Source organism: Zalophus californianus, chromosome 1 (assembly GCF_009762305.2).
Source record: "Zalophus californianus isolate mZalCal1 chromosome 1, mZalCal1.pri.v2, whole genome shotgun sequence".
NCBI lineage: Eukaryota > Metazoa > Chordata > Mammalia > Carnivora > Otariidae > Zalophus > Zalophus californianus.
Window position 1 is genome coordinate 24,303,490 of NC_045595.1, and position 23,691 is coordinate 24,327,180.

Sequence of the window (23,691 nt, forward strand, 5' to 3'; positions counted from 1 at the left end):
ATACATGGATGTTTCCTAGTTATCTTTGTGTTTTTTCTTGCTTGTTTGCTTTGTGAATAGAGAATAAGGCCTGTTTGATACTAATCATTTGAAATTGGTGTCTTGCTTTATGACAGAGCATGTGATCAGTTATCATAAATGTACTTTGTGTACTGTGTGCTAGAAAAGAATTTGTATCCAAAAATTATTGAGTGCAATAGTCTATATTTATTGGCTTGAAAATGGTTTCCTTGCCATAAAGTCTATGACAGCTTTCTCACAGTTAATATTTGGCTGGTGTGTCTTTTTTCCCTTTCAATGTATCATTAACTTTACATTGTAGATGTCTCTTGTAAATAGCATATACCTAGATTCTTTTATCCTGTCTGATAAAATTAAATGGAGCATTTATTATCATTACAGATATATGTGATTCTATTTCAACCATCTTCCCTTGTGCTTTCTAAATATACTGCCATTTCTATTTTCTCTTTTCCTTCTTGCCTATTGAATGCCTTTTTTTCCTATTCTATTTTTTTGCCTCTACTCATTTAAAAGTTATACCTTTATTTATATTTATTTTATGTTTATTTCATTCATTTCTAATCTTTAGGTTACTACCCTAGAAAGTATAGCATGCTTACATTTTCAATTTACCTAAGTCTAAAGTCAATCTATGCTTACATTCTTTCTGAATAATAGAAGGATCTTGAGATACTTCAAGTTCAGCCACCATCCCCTTGACATACACATTATTGTCATGTATTTCATTTCTTCCCTGTTTTGTTTTTAGCTCATCATTACTTTTTTACAGTCCATGTTTGTTTAGATTTACCCCCACATTTGTCACAAGCTTTGTTTGTTATTCATTCCTGAATCTCAGATATTGTCAGGAATCTCCTTTTGCCTAAAAAGAAACATTTAAATTTCTTTTAGTAGGATTTTGTTGGTGGCAAACTCAATTTTTGTCTAAAACTATCTCAACTTCATTTTTTTTAAATATTGTTGCTCAGTATTAAAAGTAATCTTCTAGGCTAAGAGACATTTTTCTCAGCCATCTTCTGGCTAACAGAAGCTATTAAGAAGTCAAGCTATCACTCCAAATTCATTCCTTTATAGGTAATGGGACTGTTTTCCATTAGCTGCCTTTTTAAATAGCTTTACTGAAATATAATTTATATGACATACAATTCAACTGCTTAAAGAGTACAGCAGAAGTCACTCTCCATATTCTCCACCCTCTACCCCCAGCCCTAGGCAACTAATAATCTACCTTCTGTTTATTCTGGGAGTTTTATATAAATGGAATCTTATAATATACATACTTTGTGGCTGGCTTCTCTCACATAGCATAATGTTTCAAGGTTCATCCATGTTGTAGTATCTACCTGTACTTCATTCCTTTTTATTGTTGAGTAATACTACCCTGAATGAATATGCCACATTTTGTCTATCCACTCATCAGCTGAGGGACACTCAGGTTGTTTCCATGTTCTGGCTATTATGAACAACGCTCCTAAGAACATTCATATGCAAATCTGTGTGGACATAACATTTTTATTTCTCTTGGGTATATATATAGGTGTGGAATTGCTAGGCCATATGACAGGTTTTCCAAAATGACTGTACCATTTTATATTCCCACTAGCAATATATGAGGGTTCTAATTTCTTCATACTCTCACCAACACTTGTTAGTATGTCTTTTTAATTATTGCCGTTCCAGTGGGTATGAAGTAATATCTCATTGTGGTTTTGATTTCTCTAATGACTAATGAGATTAAGCATCTTTTCATATACTCATTATCCATTCCTATATCTTCTTCAGACAGATGTTCTAACTGCTTTTTAAAACTTTTGCTTTGCCTCTGAGATTTGATGGCTTTACTCCCATGTAAAAGTACAGATTTCTTTTTATTTATCCTTTTTGGGGTACTCTGAGCTTCCTGAGTTTATGGACTGGTACCTGCAGCAGTTTTGGAAAATTCTCACCTTTCTGCTCTTCAACTATGGCTTCAGTGTAGTGACTCTGTCCCCACTCCCCATCTCTCTTTCCCTCTGGAACTCTGATTAGACATATGCCAGACCTTCTTATTCTGTCTTCTATGTATCTTAATTTATCTTTCATGTATTTCATCTTTTTATCTTTTATTTACTTTATTCTATTGTTTTCTAGTTCATTATATGTCTTTTCTGCTATTATCACCCTGCAGTTAAACCTAGTCATTAAACTTAAATTTCCATTTTTATATTTTCCCATTTCTCGACATTTATTTTATTTTATTTTATTATGTTATGTTAATCACCATACGTTACATCATTAATTTTTGATGTGGTGTTCCATGATTCATTGTTTGTGCATAACACCCAGTGCTCCATGCAGTACATGCCCTCTTTAATACTCATCACCAGGCTAACCCATCACCCCACCCCCATCCCCTCTAGAACCCTCAGTTTGTTTTTCAGAGTCCATAGTCTCTCATGGTTTGTCTCCCCCTTCGATTTCCCCCTCTTCATTTTTCCCTTCCTACTATCTTTTTTTTTATCATATAATGTATTATTATTTGTTTCAGAGGTACAGGTCTGTGATTCAACAGTCTTACACAATTCACAGCGCTCAGCATAGCACATACCCTCCCCAGTGTCCATCACCCAGCCACCCCATCCCTCCCACCCCCTAGCACTCCAGCAACCCTCAGTTTGTTTCCTGAGATTAAGAATTCCTCCTATCAGTGAGATCTTTTTGGTTCTCTTTAAATGTGCTTGGCATTTTTATAGTTTCTTGACCTTTATTCATATTTTCAATCCCCTGTTTTATTTATTTAAATACATTAAACATACTTATTTCATAGTGTTTGTCTTGAAATTCCCACTTCTGAAGTACTTGCCTCAGTGCTGTTTGTTCTTTCTACCAGCTATCAATTATGGTAGCTTGATTTCTTTCAAATGTTGTGATGTTAAAAAATTTTTTTCTGTGTGCTCATGTTTTTTGGAACTTTATCTGGAGAAAAACGTTGAGGTCTAAGTTGAATATGTGGCTCTTCAGAGCATTTGTCTCTGCCGGTACCTGGGGCACAATCAGCCAAGGGCCCCTTTAAACTCTATTCTCTACTTGAAGTTTTTAGATCACCTTACACTGCACATCTGTGCAAGAGCCATCTGCGGTTATGGATTCTCAAAGCTACGTTTTTTTACCTTTCACTTGCCTCAAAGTTTTAAAATAGATAATTTTTCCTGGATTCCCCTAGTCTAGGGGAGAGGAAAGTACAATGGGGAGGTTTTTAGTTTACCCTTGTACTAAGAGTGTGGCTCTCTGGGATCTCAGCTTAATGTGGTAGTGGCAGTGGAATTCCTATTTGACTCTTCATCTTAAACAGACTCAGGCTTCTACCTCTTTCCTTCAATGTCCCCATGACCGTAGAAACTAATGCTCAAGTTCACCTGTCTAGAAAATGCCAACAAGAAGATAGAACCAGCACTCTATTAGCACCCTAGCGCCCTGCTTTGGCTTAGTTTTGGCCCTTGAGATTTTTTCTAACTTGACAGTTCCTAAGTACATTTTAAAATATATGTTTTTAAAATATATTTTATCCAGCATTTTTTGTTCTTTTCAACACTAAATCTAGCATAAACAAGAACCAAGCTACTGACAATAACTGCTGAGAATGAAGAGTAGGATGCTTACAAAGAAATAGGACCCCCTTTTTCAGAATTGTTCAGGTTGTGTAATTCACTAGAAAGGTTGAGATGGAATCCCATTTGCAGGATGAAGTCAGACTAGAGCAGGAGAGAAATAGGTTTCATCTTGCTTGCCAAATTTAAACATTTGGTAGTGACTGGCAGCCTTGAGAAGGATTCTGAGTATGCTTAAAGATGCATTGAAAAAGAGTTGTGATTGATTATCAACATGCTCTGGGTATGTGTGAACAGATGGTGGCACTGATCAGGTATATGAAATCCATGAAACATATTTCTTCTTTATAATTTAATGAATCATGAGTCTATGATCATTTTTGCCTATAATAAAAGTACATTCTCTTTCCCTCTCTCTCGGCCTCTCTCTCTCACAAAAACAGAGTATAGATAAAAAGAGGGAAAATCTAGATTAGGATTAACTAAAATTACAAAAGAAATAAAATCTGTTGTGATCGGCGAGATCAGCATTCTTCACACGGGGTATGGTTCTGAATCACGTGCAGTTGTATCTGCCAGCACAGTACACAGTTGATTCCACATATGAAACTGATTCATCTTAAAATAAAGCTAAAAAAAACTTTGGACTTTACATGCCTAAGCAAAGATGATGTTTATAGTAAAAAAAATGATTTGAGCTAACTTCTACAAGTATCAGAGTAGAAATCTAGTGTGGGAATGGGGTATTGAGAGAGGAATTTGAATGAAATTAACTTGATCAACAGAATGGTATTTAATAGGAAGGAAGAACATGACAAGTTCTACATACACCTACTTTATTCAATAAAAATAGATTGATAATGATAAAACTATTTCAGTCTATAAATATTAGACAGTTGCTTTAAATAGCTTTCAGACTATCACTGCCATGAAGTAAATTTTAAATAAATATTTTATGCAGACAATAACAGAAGAGGGCTTTTCTAAGGGGAATACAGTTACAGGGTAGAAAATCATATTCCATAAAAATATGCCTTTTGCTTCTTTTATAGCCATAAACTCAATAAAAATGGAAAGTGATGCAATCGAACATACATGAGAACTGGGGCTGGGGAAGGTCTGTCTCGATGATGGCAAGAAGAAAAGCCAATCGGAATTACATCACACGCTTTATATGAAGTCCATGTGGACATCAAGAACACTTCATCTCGTCTGAAAGTTCTTCCACCACTTACGTCTGTGACACAACCAACACCCTGAAAACACTCCCCTGCCAAGGAAAACAGTTTCTTTTTCACTGCAGATATGGCCCTCATGTCTAGAAAGTGATATGCTTATTATCATGCAGTTTGGGTTATGAGGTTTGTAATCCTTAAGAGGTTAATAAGAAAATGTGTTACAAATTCAGAATAAAAGAGGAGATCTAAGACAGCAGAGTGGTGTCTTTGGCAAACTCCTAAAACAGAGGGAGTGACTAATACAGAGGTACTGAGATCAGTAGATGAAAAATGTGTTACACTAGGAACAAAGCCTCATATAGAACAGGGGATGCCATCATTGTTTCCCTACAGAAAAACAATTATTTACATGGCACATTCCATTCTTAAAGGCTTAACAGTGCTCCTGAAGGTAACTCATGGCCTCATAGATTGTGTCCGCACAGTCTGAGTCCTCTAAGTTTTCAGGTTTGAGTCTCAGTTCTCAGGGAGAACGTGCATGTGCCAAAGGGCTTCAAGATGCAGGAATTTCCATCCTGGCCAACTATGTCTGGTATCTGTGCCTTTCCACAAGTTGAGACTCTAAACTGTACGTTTACATTTTTGCAATTCACCTTCCACCTTTGCAAACATGTTACGTCATGGTTTTTCTATGACATCATACTTATAAAGCAATTTGGGTCTTCACTTCTACTTAATTTAATCACAAAGCTTTCAAGAGGCCCTACCAGTCCTAGTCATCTGTTCAGCATCAAAACGGAGGCGCATGCCATTTCACATGGCTATTTAAAATATTTCTTTTCCCTTCAACCTACATGCTTTACTCATTTTAATAATTAATGCAAGCATCATTCCCTTTACATTCCACAACATTGTTTCTATGTCAAATTTTCATTGAAACATTTAAAATTATCTATTTCAACATACTTTTATATCTAAAAATGAGTTTGTATACAAGAATTATTATTAGCTGCCTTTATTACCTACTTGGAGCAAATAATTATATATTGAGATTGAGACTGATTTGAGGTCATGCCCTGTTAATGAAGAGCAATCAAATGCTGAGTCAATTTTATCACCAATGGGTTATAAAAACAATTTTTGACTAAAATTTCCAAAAAAAAAGTCAAATAAGAATGTAAATATGTGTTTATCCAATTTTAGGAGCTTTTTTTCATGGCCAGGTTGAATTTTTTTATCTTTTTTTTTTATTTAAAGGTAGTAAACTTCCAAAGAATCATGATAGAACTCATTTTAGATCTCTATTAAGAAGTACTCAGATCGAAGAGCACCTCCAAGACTGCTGCCTTTGCAAACAGTTATCACTCTGAAGGTGCCTCTCTAAAACACCAGGTAAAAAAGAAGTTCTCTGGGCACTTTTAAAAGCTTTCTACATGGGCGCCTGGGTGGCTCAGATGGTTAAGCGTCTGCCTTCAGCTCAGGTCATGATCCCAGGGTCCTGGGATCGAGTCCCACATCGGGCTCCCTGCTCCTTGGGAGCCTGCTTCTCCCTCTGCCTCTCTCTCTTTCTCTGTCTCTCATTAATAAATAAATAAAATCTTTAAATAAATAAATAAATAAAAGCTTTCTACATATTCATTACAAGCAGCAAGAAGAAGTAACAAAATTAGATGCAATTTCAGATCTGGTTCCAAGTTCCACTCCCCTCCTTATGCAGCATCTCAGAAGAATTTCTGAAATGTTCTACCAGGACTCTGCGTCTTTATAAACTGTTAAAACAACAGTTTCTAAAGTCAACTATGCCTGCATTCTTTGCTAGCTGAGATCCAAAGTCACTTTCTGATTTCCATTTCTATCACTGCCTCACTAAACCCTTGAGTTTCACAATTACGTTTCCATTTCCCCCAGGTAAGCTTCAGAGCCTCTTTCTTTCCTTTTTTGGAAAACCTGCCATTTCACATAGACTCGAGTTCTTCCCACTTCCTCCTCTGTGTGGAGTTGGGGTGGGATGGTATTTTTACTTACCCTTCTAGGTTTGCTCAGTCACTGATTTGAGTTTGCATTCTTCACCAGACCTATCATTGCTATTTTGCCAATCTGGTTATTTAGACAAAAAACACTAACTAAACTTAAACTACTTGCATTACTCCAGCCAGAAGTGAACTCCCCTCTTATCATATCATCAGGGTAATTTTTCTAGGACATTTCTTACTTTCCCAACTAAGTGGTCAGTATTGGCTTTGAAGTGAGAAACATTTTGAATATGCACTAACTACTTTTAGAGCCCCTCAGTAGCTAGCTCAGTGTCATGTGCTAAAAACAAGGTTTAGTAAGTCTTTGGGAACCACAGAGCTCAAAAATCCACCACCAAAAGCTTTATCCTTACAACTCTGTGTAAATGAAAGAGTTCAAGAGACTGTAATAATGACACCAAACAATTGTTCTGTCAATGTGTATAATCAACTATTGCAAAAATTAACCCTTCAGGTGTCTGTGATGATATTGACAAGCAACATATTCATATAAATCTTGTAGAGAAGTTATCCAGGGGCACCTGGGAAGCTCAGTCCACTAAGGGTCTGCCTTTGGCTAAGGTCATGATCACAGGGTCCAGAGATCAAGTCCCATATCCTTGCTCCTTGCTTACCAGGGAGCCTGCTTCTACCTCTGCCTGCTGCTCCCCCTGCTGGTTCTCTCTCTCTGTGTCAAATAAATAAAATCTTAAAAAAAAAAAGTTATCCAAACAGGCCACAATAGACCATGAATTATGCTAATAATCCAATTTTAGAGAATATCAATCCATGCCTCTAAAATTTAATAAATTCCATGACAAGTGATTCACCCAACTGGAATCAGTTCACACAGCATCTGGGATTCCACAAAGCACAAAACACAAGCACTCAGGACTAAATGCTTAGCAATAGCTTATGTCTTAATAGACCTGCTCGACCATACCCACTCTCCCCTCTCAAAGTAGAAATAAGAAAAATAATCAATTGAAGTAATGATATGAAGTATAAACAATGAATGTTAAGAATTAATCCATGGAGAAAATACAAAAAACTAACTCTTACTAATACTTTTTAGCAATCTTTTATCAATCTATAAGGGACTTCTGCATATTACAAAATCTTCTTTTTATTTATATTCTTAGAAATCCATTTCCCCCATTAGTCAAGTGAAATATGACATTTATTATTATTATTAATATTATTATTTGGTTATACTTCTTCAATAATAACGGGGATAATTATTAGCTACTTTTTTGAGCCAAGCATTTTAATTACATTATTTCATTTAAGCCTGTGAGTCTCCCTTTAAGGTTTGTGGTGTTGCCCCATTTTATAGAAGAGCAAAGTGGTTGAGTGACATAAGTTACTCCTCAAGACCATGCAACTAGCAAAGGCAGGCTAGAGATCTGCCAGAGTACATTTTATGTGTCAGCCTACACTCTTTCTACCTTACTCCATTTCTCTCCTCAAACATCCTTCTGACCCAACCACTTATGGAACCCTTAAAAGTAACCAGATATTAAGAGTTAAAACCAACTCAAGGACCAATGGTCTCTCAGACACCTACGGACTAATAAAGACCTGCTTGCTGAAGACCATATACATGTTTTATTTACCTAAACAAATTTCATGGCATTTTTAGTTGTAAAAGTGCCTTGAACTATCTCCCACTATTGAATGACAGAATAGGGAGGAAAAATTTAAGCCAAAACAATAATTTTGCCCAAACGTTATGAGTTCACGCTTATCTTCATAGCTTCAATCCCAGACAGAATGGTCATTATTTAGTCAACAGGCCACCCTACCACTGGGCTTGCTACACCCTAGCTCAACTCTCTGAGAGGAAAGGACTGCAAAAAAGAAACTGGCAGAGAGGGCTGAACAGGGAAGCCCATTCTGCATTTTGTGGAACTCATTGAAAGGAAAGGGTTACATTCAAATCCACTAGACATTCTCCTCAGATCTCCCTCCACTCCTTCATCTAAACTTTTTGTCATAATCTCAACATAAACTTACAAATGTAAAGTTGGCAGAAGTAAGCAAAATTTTTGTTTTTTTCTGTAGAGAAATGCACATACATGCAACACACAAACGTGGTGAAGTAGATGCTACATATTATTTCCTCTCTATAATTTGCAAATTCCCTGCAATGGCTATGCAAATATTTCACAATGATAAAAATCATACCATCATTTAAACATTTTCTGTCTCCGGGGGCGGAGCAAGATGGCGGAGGAGTAGGAGATCTAGATTTCGTCTGGTCTCAGGAATTCAGCTGAATAGGGATCAAACCATTCTGAACACCTACGAACTCAACAGGAGATCGAACAGGAGAGTAGCAACAACTCTCTGAACAGAGAAGCGACCACTTACTGGAAGGTAGGGCTTGCGGAGAAGTGAATCCGAGGCGATATTCGGGAGGATAGACGGCGGGGGAGGGGCCTCCGCCGGCCGCTTCTGGCAAGTGATAGAACCGCGGAGCACAAAATCGGACCTTTTAGAAGTTGGCTCGGTGGAGGGAAGTCGCTGCAGTGGCTAAGCGGGGGGTGGAATCCTCCCGGGACAGTGTGGTCTCAGGACCCTTGGGATCACAGAGAGACCGGGGTGCCTGAGTGCAGCAGAGCTCCCAGGTATCAGAGCAGGGAAGCCGGCTGCAGATACGGAGCAGAGTCGCGGGCTCTTAGCTCGGGGTTGCCATAAACTGTGCTCTGCGGCCCAGTCGGGGCACGGCTCCCCCAGCAGGGACCCAACAAGCAGCAGATCCGGGCAGACTCCCCTTCCTTCCCGGGGAGGAGCGGTGCGGGAACGCACTGCAGGGATCTGCTGGGTTTGGAGACTCCGTGCGGGGTCGGGTGCCAGAGATAGCAGCGCTCGATCACAGGCCGGGTGAGCACGGAGTGCGGCCGGAGACCGGGGACACGGAAGTGACTGCTTTTCTCTGGGGGAACACTGAGGAGCGGGGCCCCGAGTTCTCAGCTCCTCCGAGTGGACATTGGGAGGCCACCATTTCTGCCCTGGGCCTCCAAAGCTGTGCCGAGAGCTTGCAGGGAACAAAAGCTCCTGAGAGCAAACCCGAGCAGATTGCTTAGCCCGGACCGACAAGGGCGGGGCAATTCCGCCTCCGGCAAAGACATTTGGAAACCACAGCAACAGGCCTCTCCCCCAGAAGATCAGCACAAACAGCCAGCAAGCCAAGACCAAGTTGATCGATCAAGGAGAATAGGAGAACTCCAGCGCTAAGGGAATACTGCACATAGATTCATGGCTTTTTTTTTTTTTTACCATGATTCATTATTTCATCAAAGTTAATTTTTGTTGACTGTTTTTTTTTATTTTTCTTTTTCCCTTTTTCAACCAACATCTTATAAATCCCTTTTTTAAAAAAAAAAAAAACATTTTTTATTTTTCATTTTTAGAGTCATATTTTATCCCTTCATAGTAGTTACCCTTATTTTTGGCATATATATATAAGTTGTTCTCTCTTTAAAATTTTGAGGTACAGTTTCTTCTAACAGATCAAAATATACCCTAAATCACTAGTGTATGGCTTTGTTCTAGTCTCCTGCCTGATCACATTCTCTCCCTTTTTCCTTTTTTTTTTTTCTTAACTCTTCTTTCTTTTTTCAAACAACTTATCTTACCAAGTCCTTTTATAAAATCTTTTATAATTTTCATCTTTACAGTCATCTTCCATCCCTTCATTGTATCAACCCTTATTTTGTACATATATGTCTTTCTTCCTTTAAAATTTTAGGAGGCACTTTTTTCTAACAGACCAAAATATGCCCAAAATCTAGTGTGTGGCACTGATCTATGCACTAGCCTGATCATATTTGATCATATTCTGCCTTTTTTGTATTGTTTTGTTTTAGTTTTTATCTTTTTTTTTCTTTTTTTTTTTTTCTTTTTCTCTTTCTTTTTTCTTTCTTTCCCTTTCTTTTCCCCTGGTGTCAGGTCTTTTCTGATTTGTATACAGTATATTTGCTGGGGACGTTGTAAACCTGTTAGCATTTTGTTCTCTCATTCATCTATTCTCCTCTGGACAAAATGACAAGACGAAAGAAATCACCTCAGCAAAAAGAACAAGAGGTAGTACCCTCAGCCAGGGACCTACTCAATACGGATATTAGTACGATGTCGGACCTAGAGTTCAGAATCATGATTTTAAAGATTTTAAAGATTTTAAAAATCTTTAAAGTATTTAAAGATTTTAAATACTAGCTGAGCTTGAAAAAAGCGTGGAAGTTATTAGAGAAACCCTTTCTGGAGAAATAAAAGAACTAAAATCTAACCAAATCGAAATCAAAAAGGCTATTGATGAGGTGCAATCAAAAATGGGGGCACTAAATGCTAGGATAAATGAGGCAGAAGAGAGAATCAGCGATATAGAAGACCAAATGATGGAAAATAAAGAGGCTGAGAAAAAGAGAGAGAAACAACTACAGGATCACGAGGGCAGAATTTGAGAGATAAGTGATATGATAAGACGAAACAACATTAGAATAATTGGGATCCCAGAAGAAGAGAGAGAGAGAGGGGCAGAAGGTATATTGGAGCAAATTATAGCAGAGACTTCCCTAATGTGAGGAAGGAAACAGGCATTAAAATCCAGGAGGCACAGAGAACCCCTCTCAAAATCAATAATAATAGGTCAACACCCCGACATCTAATAGTAAAACTTACGAGTCTCAGAGACAAAGAGAAAATCCTGAAAGCAGCACGGGAGAAGAGATATGTAACCTACAATGGTAGAAACATTAGATTGGCAACAGACGTATCCACAGAGACCTGGCAGGCCAGAAAGGACTGGCAAGATATCTTCAGAGCACTAAACGAGAAAAATATGCAGCCAAGAATACTATATCCAGCTAGGCTATCATTGAAAATAGAAGGAGAGATAAAAAGCTTCCAGAACAAACAAAAACTAAAGGAATTTGCAAACACGAAACCAGCCCTCCAAGAAATACTGAGAGGGGTCCTCTAAGCAAAGAAAGAACCTAAAAGCAGCAAAGAGCAGAAACGAACACAGACAACAGACAGTTAACAGTCACCTTACAGGTAATACAATGACACTAAATTCATACCTTTCAATAGTTACCCTGAATGTAAATGGGCTAAATGCCCCAATCAAAAGACACAGGCTATCAGATTGGATTAAAAAACAAGACCCATCAATATGCTGTCTGCAAGAGACTCATTTTAGACCCAAAGACACCCCCAGATTGAAAGTGAGGGGGTGGAAAACCATTTACCATGCTAATGGACACCAAAAGAAAGCTGGGGTGGCAATCCTTATATCAGACAAACTAGATTTTAAAACAAAGACTGTAATAAGAGATGAGGAAGGACACTATATCCTACTTAAAGGGTCTATCCAACAAGAAGATCTAACAATTGTAAATATCTATGCCCCGAACGTGGGAGCAGCCAATTATATAAGGCAATTAATAACAAAAGCAAAGAAACACATTGATAACAATACAATAATAGTGGGGGACTTTAACACCCCCCTGACTGAAATGGACAGATCATCTAAGCAAAAGATCAACAAGGAAATAAAGACTTTAAATGACACACTGGACCAAATGGACTTCACAGACATATTCAGAACATTCCATCCCAAAACAAAGGAATACACATTCTTCTCTAGTGCCCATGGAACATTCTCCAGAATAGATCACATCCTAGGTCACAAATCAGGTCTCAATCGGTACCAAAAGATTGGGATCATTCCCTGCATATTTTCAGACCACAATGCTTTGACACTAGAACTCAACCACAAGAGGAAAGTCGGAAAGAACTCAAATACATGGAGGCTAAAGAGCATCCTACTAAAGAATGAATGGGTCAACCAAGAAATCAAAGAAGAATTAAAAAAATTCCTGGAAACCAATGAAAATGAAAACACAACTGTTCAAAATCTTTGGGATACAGCAAAGGCAGTCCTGAGAGGAAAGTATATAGCAATACAAGCCTTTCTCAAGAAACAAGAGAGGTCTCAAATACACAACCTAACCCTACACCTAAAGGAGCTGGAGAAAGAACAGCAAATAAAGCCTAAACCCAGCAGGAGAAGAGAAATCATAAAGATCAGAGCAGAAATCAATGAACTAGAAACCAAAAGAACAGTAGAACAGATCAACGAAACTAGGAGCTGGTTCTTTGAAAGAATTAACAAGATTGATAAACCCCTGGCCAGACTTATCAAAAAGAAAAGAGAAATGACCCAAATCAACAAAATCATGAATGAAAGAGGAGAGATCACAACCAACACCAAAGAAATACAAACAATTATAAGAACATATTATGAGCAACTCTATGCCAACAAATTAGATAACCTGGAAGAAATGGGTGCATTCCTAGAGATGTATCAACTACCAAAATTGAACCAGGAAGAAATAGAAAACCTGAACAGACCTATAACCACTAAGGAAATTGAAACAGTCATCAAAAATCTCCCAAGAAACAAAAGCCCAGGGCCAGATGGCTTCCCAGGGGAATTCTATCAGACATTTCAAGAAGAATTAATACCTATTCTCCTGAAACTGTTCCAAAAAATAGAAATGGAAGGGAAACTTCCAAACTCATTCTATGAGGCCAGCATTACCTTGATCCCAAAACCAGACAAAGACCCCATCAAAAAAGAGAATTACAGACCAATATCCTTGATGAACATGGATGCAAAAATTCTCACCAAAATACTACCCAATAGGATCCAACAGTACATTAAAAGGATTATTCACCAGGACCAAGTGGGATTTATTCCTGGGCTGCAAGGCTGGTTCAACATCCGCAAATCAATCAATGTGATACAATACATTAACAAAAGAAAGAACAAGAATCATATGATCCTCTCAATAGATGCAAAAAAAGCATTTGACAAAGTACAGCATCCTTTCTTGATCAAAACTCTTCAGAGTATAGGGATAGAGGGTACATACCTCAATATCATAAAAGCCATCTATGAAAAACCTACAGCGAATATCATTCTCAATGGGGAAAGGCTGAGAGCTTTTCCCCTAAGGTCAGGAACGCGGCAGGGATGTCCACTCTCACCACTGCTATTCAACATAGTATTAGAAGTCCTAGCCACAGCAATCAGACAACAAAAAGAAATCAAAGGCATCCAAATCGGCAAAGAGGAAGTCAAACTCTCACTCTTTGCAGATGATATGATACTGTATGTGGAAAACCCAAAAGACTCCACCCCAAAACTGCTAGAACTCATACAGGAATTCAGTAAAGTAGCAGGATATAAAATCAATGCACAGAAATCAGTGGCATTCCTATACACCAACAACAAGACAGAAGAGAGACAAATCAAGGAGTCGATCCCATTTACAACTGCACCCAAAACCATTAGATACCTAGGAATAAATCTAACCAAAGAGGCAAAGGATCTGTACTCAGAAAACTATAAAATACTCATGAAAGAAATTGAAGAAGACACAAAGAAATGGAAAAACGTTCCATGCTCATGGATTGGGAGAATCAACATTGTGAAGATGTCAATGCTACCTAGAGCAATCTACACATTCAATGCAATCCCCATCAAAATACCATCCACTTTTTTCAAAGAAATGGAACAAATAATCCTAAAATTTGTATGGAACCAGAAGAGACCCAGAATAGCCAGAGGAATACTGAAAAAGAAAAGCAAAGCTGGCGGCATCACAATTCCGGACTTCCAGCTCTATTACAAAGCTGTCATCATCAAGACAGTATGGTACTGGCACAAAAACAGACACATAGATCAATGGAACAGAATCGAGAGCCCAGAAATGGACCCTCAACTCTATGGTCAACTTATCTTTGACAAAGCAGGAAAGAATGTGCAATGGCAAAAAGACAGTCTCTTCAACAAATGGTGTTGGGAAAATTGGACAGCCACATGCAGAAGAATGAAACTGGACCATGTCCTTACACCACACACAAAAATAGACTCCAAATGGTTGAAAGACCTAAACGTGAGACAGGAGTCCATCAAAATCCTAAAGGAGAACACAGGTAGCAACCTTTTTGACCTTAGCTGCAGCAACTTCTTCCTAGAAACATCGCCAAAAGCACGGGAAGCCAGGGCAAAAATGAACTATTGGGATTTCATCAAGATAAAAAGCTTTTGCACAGCAAAAGAAACAGTCCACAAAACCAAAAGACAACCGACAGAATGGGAGAAAATATTTGCAAATGACATATCAGATAAAGGGCTAGTATCCAAAATCTATAAAGAACTTATCAAACTCAACACCCAAAGAACAAATAATCCAATCAAGAAATGGGCAGAAGACATGAACAGACATTTCTCCAAAGAAGACATCCAAATGGCCAACAGGCACATGAAAAAGTGCTCAACATCGCTCGGCATCAGGGAAATCCAAATCAAAACCTCAATGAGATACCACCTCACACCCGTTAGAATGGCTAAAATTAACAAGTCAGGGAACGACAGATGTTGGCGGGGATGTGGAGAAAGGGGAACCCTCCTACACTGTTGGTGGGAATGCAAGCTGGTGCAACCCCTCTGGAAAACAGTATGGAGGTTCCTCAAACAGTTGAAATTAGAGCTACCGTTCGATCCAGCAATTGCACTACTGGGTATTTACCACAAAGACACAAATGTAGGGACCCGAAGGGGTACGTGTACCCCAATGTTTATAGTGGCAATGTCCACCATAGCCAAACTGTGGAAAGAGCCAAGATGCCCATCAACAGATGAATGGATAAAGAAGATGTGGTATATATACACAATGGAATATTATGCAGCCATCAAAAGGAATGAGATCTTGCCATTTGCAACGACGTGGATGGAACTGGAGGGTGTTATGCTGAGTGAAATAAGTCAATCGGAGAAAGACATGTATCACATGACCTCACTGATATGAGGAATTCTTAATCTCAGGAAACAAAATGAGTGTTACTGGAGTGGTTGGGGGTGGGAGGGATGGGGTGGCTGGGTGATAGACATTGGGGAGGGTATGTGCTACGGTGAGCGCTGTGAATTGTGCAAGACTGTTGAATCACAGTTCTGTACTTCTGAAACAAATAACGCAACATATTTTAAGAAAAAAGAAAAAGAAGAAGATAACAGGAGAGGAAGAAAAGGGGAGTATGTCAGAGGGGGAGACGAACCATGAGAGATGATGGACTCTGAAAAACAAACTGAGGGTTCTAGAGGGGAGGGGGGTAGGGGGATGGGTTAGCCTGGTGATGGGTATTGAGGAGGGCACGTTCTGCATGGAGCACTGGGTGTTATGAACAAACAATGAATCATGGAACACTGCACCAAAAACTAATGATGTAATATATGGTGATTAACATAACAATAAAAAAATTAAAAAAAAAAAAAACATTTTCTGTCTCCACTTCCACTGGTTCTTCATAGAAGTCTGCATTACTCTTAACTATGCTGCATTTTATAAGGCAATAAACAAAAGTAAAACTTAGAATAAGACCAGGGGTGTTTAAGAGTACATGGTAGAAAAAAGAAAAAAAATTTTAATTGGTGTGGTTATTATTTCAGAAGCAAAACAGCTTAAATCCAGGGATAAATAAAAGCATCTCAAAGTCTCAAAAGACCTACTTGGGGCTATTCATAAATTTAATAATTAAGCATGTATAAAAATAATAGATATTTAGGCATTCAGTTCATTTGTAGCCCAAAGTTTAATTTTGAAAAGTAACCAACCAAATTCTTTAAAACTGGCAATACCAATATAAATTAATGGAACAGGTTACTATAATTATATTTTATAAATATTGCATAATTATATTTTATAAATATTTTATATATATTGCAAAATTATATTTTATAAACAGATACCAATAATAATAATAACACTATTGGGTGGCTCAGTCCATTAAGCATCTGCTTTTGGCTCAGGTCGTGATCTTAGGGCCCTGGGATCGAGCCCCTTGTCAGTCTCCCTGCTCAGCAGGGTATCTGCTTCTCCCTCTCCCTCTGCCTCTCCCCCCACTCGTGCTCTCTCTGTCCTCTCTCAAATAAATAAAATCTTTAAAAAAATAATAATAATATAAAAATAATAACACTATCAATAACAATGCCTGACAATTATTGAATGCTTTCTAGAGATTAGCCAGGGGCTAAGTGCTTTAAATGCATAATCTCTTGGAATTGTCAAAGCAACCCAATGATGAAGGTACTTTCCTTTCTCTTATGCCAATTTCATGGATGAAAAAACTGAGGCTTAAAGAAGCTGAACAATTTAAGCAAACAGTAGCATTGGAATGCAAAGTCCGTTCTACCTTAAACACTATGCTAAAACCAAAATGTCTTCATACCATTGAAATCAGTTAAATTGGCTTCCAAGATCAATACCTCTGGAGACAGTCATCTTCTCAGGGATGGGCCAAAATTTGGCAATAATAGAAACTTCACAAAATAGAAAAACTTATGAAAACTCAGGCAATTTGAAAGAGAGGAGATTATTACAAGTAAATCTTCATTCCCAAGACACCAAACTTACTCATTAGAAAATCTTGAACACCTTAATGAGTAGAAATTTGACCAAAGATGTTCCCTGATCCCTTTTTGAAATCTAGGATTCTGAATGAAAAAAATCTTCTGTGTTCTTCTTTATTGTCCATATATTTCATGATATCACATAAAACAGGTTATGTGGCTATTTGGGGAAAGTATGTATGTAAACTGTAACTTTCCAGTCACACTAAGACTATAAAAGTTTATAACTTTGGACCATACCTTGGTTTTCATGAACTTGGAGTGACTTTTGTAAACCTCTATTTGTTTGATCTCTTCTTCGCGGTCCTCAGTGTTCAGCACACCATTGGCTTTTAACATCTGGATCTCATCCTCCAGATCCCTTATGTTTCGCTCCAATGAAGCGATTTTTGTGTCCTGTTGTTAAAAAAAAAAAAAAAGGGTAAAAAAAAAAAAAGAAAGAAAGAAAAAAATTTTTTTCAGTATCATCAAAACAGAATTCCAGAAAGTAATTTGGGTAGTAAGACATTAACTATGATACAGGCATAACCCTGAGTTCAGAACAATTTATTTTTTTCACTTTTGAGGATCATTTGTGAGATTACTTTTTAAGCTCTCAATAAAGATCATGTGACAATACAATATGGAGAGTTGCCTAGATATGTTTGTCTATACCTGGTAATCAAATTATCAAAGCAACAGTGACAAAAGTGATCTAAAGTGTTAAAAAATACCATTTAAGTGGACAAATTTGTAATTTCAGATATAGTTTACCAGAGTACAATTTCTAGTCTACTTGTAAACACAAAAACAGTTTGTTCATGTGTATACTCTGTGCCTGGTTTTATAAGGCAAGCTTGGAATTTGACTCTGAGAGAGAAGGAAATTAAAATCTACTAATGAGGAAAAGAATTCTCATCTAGAATACAGACATCAGTGAAATTAAATAACTGAATCCTGACTTAGTATGACTGATATATTAAATATTGAAAATTTATAGCAACTGGAAATAATATATCACAACGTCATGATTTATTTGGCGAGCAGCTCCCTGCGTGACAAAAAACATTTCTACTTTGCAGGGCATTTCTAATCTATTGACTTTCAGAGTTGAAAAAACTAGAAATATTACACTCAACTGTGAGATTGAGGAAAAAAAAAAAAAACAACCACAGGGAATTTTTTTAAGGAAATGACAGACTATACACACAAGATAGAGCATAGTAAGAAATGATGCATTAAAAAGAAAAGAGAGAGCTCTTGTAAAGGGAAAAAATCTTTCCCCAACCTGAGGTGTTAAACTCCAACCAGTCTTTGGAAAAAATACACTGAAAGTTTGACTGTAAGTTTCCTCCCTGACACCATGTACCTGCTCTTTTATGGTACAGATCCAACGAGCTGATATCACATTTGTAACTGAATGTTAACGAAAAACAAACCATTAACTCATTTTTTTTTTTACCAATTCATTATTAGGAATCTGATAATGTATTGCTCTGATGATGTATTGAATCCAAAAGTAAAAACAATGGATGGCCTATTCTGTTTAGAACCAACTCATAGGAAAAACTTTGCAAACATCTGTCCTGATTTTGTGACTATTCTCCATTTTAATTTCCTATATTCTATTGTCAATGGCATGTCTCATGGGGCAATATAATAATCATTGCTATTATCATTTAACATTGTCATCATCATTAAATGGAGGAAAATGAGGAGAAACAACTTCTTAATTGAGTGCCACTACATGTGAACATCCAAGAGCTCTAAGTGTTGAAGACATTTTCATTAATTCTCAGAAAAAACCCAAGAAGAAGAAATAAAAAGATTCTGAAATCTGCAAGATTATTATGGAATGTTATATTCTCTAGCATTTCATTTTCCTTTAAAAATAATATTTATTGTTATTTTTTCCAGTTATAAAAATAATGGCACCTTAAATTCCTAGAAAATGGAGAAAATCACCTCTAAACCTACCATCAAGAGATAACCACCACTCATGTTTTAGGTACAGCCAGCTAGTCTTTTTCTATTCTAGATGCAATTTCTAGAAATCCTGTATACTGCCAGTTTGAGTGAAAGGAGTGTATCACGGACTAAATGTCTACATGCCTCCAAAATTCCTATGTTGAAGCTCTAACCCCTAATGTGAAGGAAATGTGATGGTATTTGGAGATGAGGCCTTTAGGAGGTGATCAGGGTTACATGGGGTCATGAGGATGAAGCCCTCATAAGAAGAAACACTAGAGAGCTTCTTTATTCTCTCTTGCTCCCTGCCATGTGAGGACACAGCAAGAAGGTGGCCATCTGCGAGCCCGGAAGAGAGCTCTCACCAGAGCCCAACCCCGCTCTCGCCCTGATCTGGGACTTCCAGCCTCCAGAAATGTGAGAAAATACATTTCTGTTTTTTTAAGCCACCTAGAAGTAGTATTTTGTTATAGCAGCCCAAGCTGATGAAAGTAGGAAGGCATCTTTAGTGACTCTTTTGAGTTCTGAGCTATGAGAACTCTGTAGACAAAAAGAGCAGCAATAATAAAAAAAAAAGATGCAGAAAAAACTTCTAAACATTCATAAGAGCGTTCTTAAATAAATGGCAGTCATTTTAAATCAACATTTTTTTCTGACTATAAAATTAAGACATGCTCACTATAGGACGCCTGGGTGGCTCAGTCAGTTAAGCAGCTGCCTTTGGCTCAGGTCATGATCCCATGACCCTGGGATCAAAACCCACATCTGGGTCCCTGCTCTGCAGGGATCCTGCTTCTCCCTCTCACTCTGCCTGCAGCTTCCCCTGCTTGTGTGCTCTCTCTCTCTCTCTGTGTCAAATAAATAAATAAAATCTAAAAAAAAGAAAAAGAAAAAGAAGACATGCTCACTATAGAAAACTTGAAAAGCTATGTAGATAATTATGACTGTACATAATCCCATCACCCAGATATACCCACTATTAACACTTTTATTTATTCCCATGAAAGCCTTAAGATTATATTACTTTAAAACATATAAAAAGATAGTTATCAATTAAAACTCTAATCAAGGGGCACCTGGGTGGCTCAACTGATTAGTCTGCCTTCAGCTCAGGTCATGAGCTCAGGGTCCTGGGATAGAGCCCCGCACTGGGCTCTCTTCTGAGCAGGGAGTCTGATTCTCCCTGTCACTCTCCCTTTGTACTCTCCCTCTCTCTCAAATAAATAAATAGAATCTTAAAAAAAAATAAAATAAAAATAAAACTCTAATCGATATGACAGAGATTTCCTCTTTTTGAGATACAATCTTTCCGCATTTACAAAGATCTAAGTACAATCTTTACAAGAGTTTAACTGTAAGTTAAGTGTAAAAGGAAGAACCTACATCTTTGCTATTCTAATACAAAATCTTCTGGGATTTCAGACCCAAGTCTAAAGGAAGCATTTTCGTATGTATGTATGTATGCACACACATACATGTATGTGTGTGCAACATGCTTTGTGGTCCTCATGTTTTACACCTTAATTTTTGATACACTTAGAATTTCAGGTCTCAATAACATAGGCGGGGGGCGGGGGGGGTGGAGTGTACCCTCAGCTTTCCCCTCAGTCAAATCCTGAGGCTTTAGTTAGCAATGACCACAATCGCCAGCTTCTAACTGGGTTAGAAGGAGCTTTTTACCACACTTTAAAAAATTACATACTGCTAAAGAAAGATCAGAACAGGGTTAAGATAGAAAGTTTTGTAACAAAAAAATTATCTTGACCTATATGCGTCTGAGTTAAAATTTCACCAAATAGTGAAACACATTTTAAAACTAATATTTTTAACTTTTACTAATTTCCTTAAATTAACCAACTTTTCTTTTTCCTCACAAGCTTTTTTTCCCCTTTAGCCACAGGTATCCCAAAATACTAAAAAAAAGAAAGGGTGGGGCGTGTTGTGAAAGTCACTTTAGTAATGATCTATTTTTTCCTGTCCTTATTTATGTTTCTGTTCTTTAAGAAGTCAAGTTTAAAGACAACAGAACTCAGACCTGAAATCTTGAGCATAGAGAAAAGGAGATAGGAGAGTATCATTAAGATCTAGAGAAGAGAGCAGATACAAAATACATAGATGTATCAGATGGTGTATTGACTGTGCCCGAGAAGATACTCAAAATGCTGAGGCAGAGAAAGATGTGAAGAAATCCAAGTATGAAATATAAAGGTAAATAAAATGACTGCCATGGTCACAGCTACTCTACTACCTCAGTTTGAGGAATTCAGGGAGAAGAAATTTCATCTTTTTCTTTTTTTTCAAATCTCTAAAATTAAGATGAATTACTATAAACTTCTATATTTAAGTAGAACTATGGAAGGCAACCACCTCACAGTTCCTAACATGGCTCAATGTGGTATATGGATGCTGCCCTTCAAAACTGAGGCTAACTGCACATCTCAAGAACTCTTAGGCACTGATCTAGAGTGAAGACATAATGCTGTAACATCTGAAAAGTGAAGTTTCAGAAGGGAGAGCAATATTTACTCCCAATCACCAGAGTTTTCTTCATCTGAACATCTTCACATGTTACTTACCACTGATACTTTAAAATAATTTATGTAGTGATTTTCAAGTATTCATTTTGATTATGTTTCACAAATAAGCAAACTCTCAAAGCAGATCATTGTGGGCCTTCCTTGGAGATGGAGAGAGTGAAATACAACATAGAACAGCTTTTCCCAAAATCCACAGAACACAAAAGCTCTGTGAAAAGGGCATTGTAGGGTCAAATAAGTTTGAGAAATACTTACTGGGGATTCCCTACGCACATTAGCATTAATGGCTCTGGAGAAGTTCTGTAGCAAAGTATTCTAATTAATTTGATTTTTCCCAGTATTATTCCTCTAGAAGTCAATTCTTCAAAAAAAAAAAAAAATGGGATTTTAATGGCCACATTTAGCTCAGGGTTATATACTAAAGTGAAAAATCAAAACAGTGATTTGGATTCTTCAAGGGAAAACTTACCATCATTACCCTCCATTTAAAGTAATTAGGTGCTTAAATATCCAGATCACCTTGTTGGCTTCTGTAACTCAAAAGTGGTTTACTGAGAGCCCGCTCTGAGCTCAGAGAACACAGACTCCCATGCTCTCAGAACCTACCACTCCATGCCTCAAGTAACATTTTTCAAATAGTCTTGAGACAGGACAACCATGAAATTGTTTTGCTTTTATACAGTATTTTCATTAAGGACTGTAAGAATGTGGGACATAAAGTTTCAGCAGGAAAAAAACCAGCTGAAATGTGTTTGCTCATTCCCTATTAGAAAAAAAATCTGAATTGAATATCTTTCAAATCATTTCTTTCCACACATTCATAAAATAATACTTGTAAAAATTTTCTTTTTTTTAAGATTTTATTTATTTATTTGACAGAGAGAGACACAGTGAGAGAGGGAACACAAGTAGGGGGAGTGGGAGAGGGAGAAGCGGGCTTCCCGCTGAGCAGGAAGCCCGATGTGGGGCTCGAATCCAGGACCCTGGGACCATGACCTGAGCCCAAGGCAGACGTTTAACGACTGAGCCACCTAGGCACCCCAATACTTGTAAAAATTTTATACATCAATTGCAGATCATAACTCCTACTTAAAGATTCATAACCAAGACTATTTTACATTTATCATTTAAAAGACGTAAAATGGGTACTTGACGGGCAATTAATAAACCACTGAAATTGAATCCCTAGCAGCCATCAACCCAATAGGCCCATCTGCTGATTCTTAAATGAGCTATAAGTATTAGCAGAGGTGCTGGACTACAGCAATGAAAATGAAAGAGATGGGAAGACTGAAATATGTTTATCTCTGCTTTATCTTTTTTTCTTTTATTTACTAATTTCGGAGTTTTTCCAGGACATGTCTGCTACAGTTGATAGTAAACTTAGACACAAGGAGTCTTCTCATTCATTCAACAAATATGTACTGAGCATCTATTGGGTACCAGTCACATTGCCCAGGTATGTGTGATACTAGGTAGATCTCAACAAGATTCATGGGCACCCTTCTCTCTCTAACATGGAGTACAATCTAGATCACTATTATTCCAAGTGTGGTCCACAGAACAGCAGCACTGACATCAGCTGAGAGAGTTTTAGAAATGTAGAATCTCAGGCCCCAACCCAGACCAACTGAATCTGAATCTGCACTTTCACAAGGTTCTCAGGTGATGTGGGTGTTTTAAATGACTACAGGTGTCCAGCATACAGGAGGCACAAGATTGACCAGTGCAGAAGAAACCAAGACAATTTTACAAGCCAAGTACATTTAGAAAAATATTAACCTACTCTCAAGAGCTATCCATCTCGGCCTAAGTGTACACCAATCCTGGGAGTAAACTTTCTGGAACATCTTTGCCAGTCCAGATGCCTTTATTACCCTTTTTGTATTTGTTGAACATTATGTTCCCCTTAAACAGCAAAAAAAA

At 37.6% G+C, this 23,691-nt stretch overlaps 1 protein-coding gene across 9 annotated transcripts in view; it reads right to left on the reverse strand.

The window, feature by feature from the left end:
* The window catches only part of ERC2 (ELKS/RAB6-interacting/CAST family member 2), a 977,487-nt gene that overhangs the window by 645,612 nt on the left and 308,184 nt on the right, over nt 1-23,691 (reverse strand). For all 9 annotated transcript variants that reach the window (XR_003518693.1, XR_003518694.1, XM_027587658.1 and 6 more), the window contains one exon: nt 17,522-17,677. Coding sequence is in view for 7 of the 9 variants with exons in the window: in XM_027587658.1 (XP_027443459.1) it covers nt 17,522-17,677 (156 nt within the window). In the remaining 2 variants the exon portion in view is untranslated. The remainder of the gene's footprint in view (nt 1-17,521; nt 17,678-23,691) is intronic.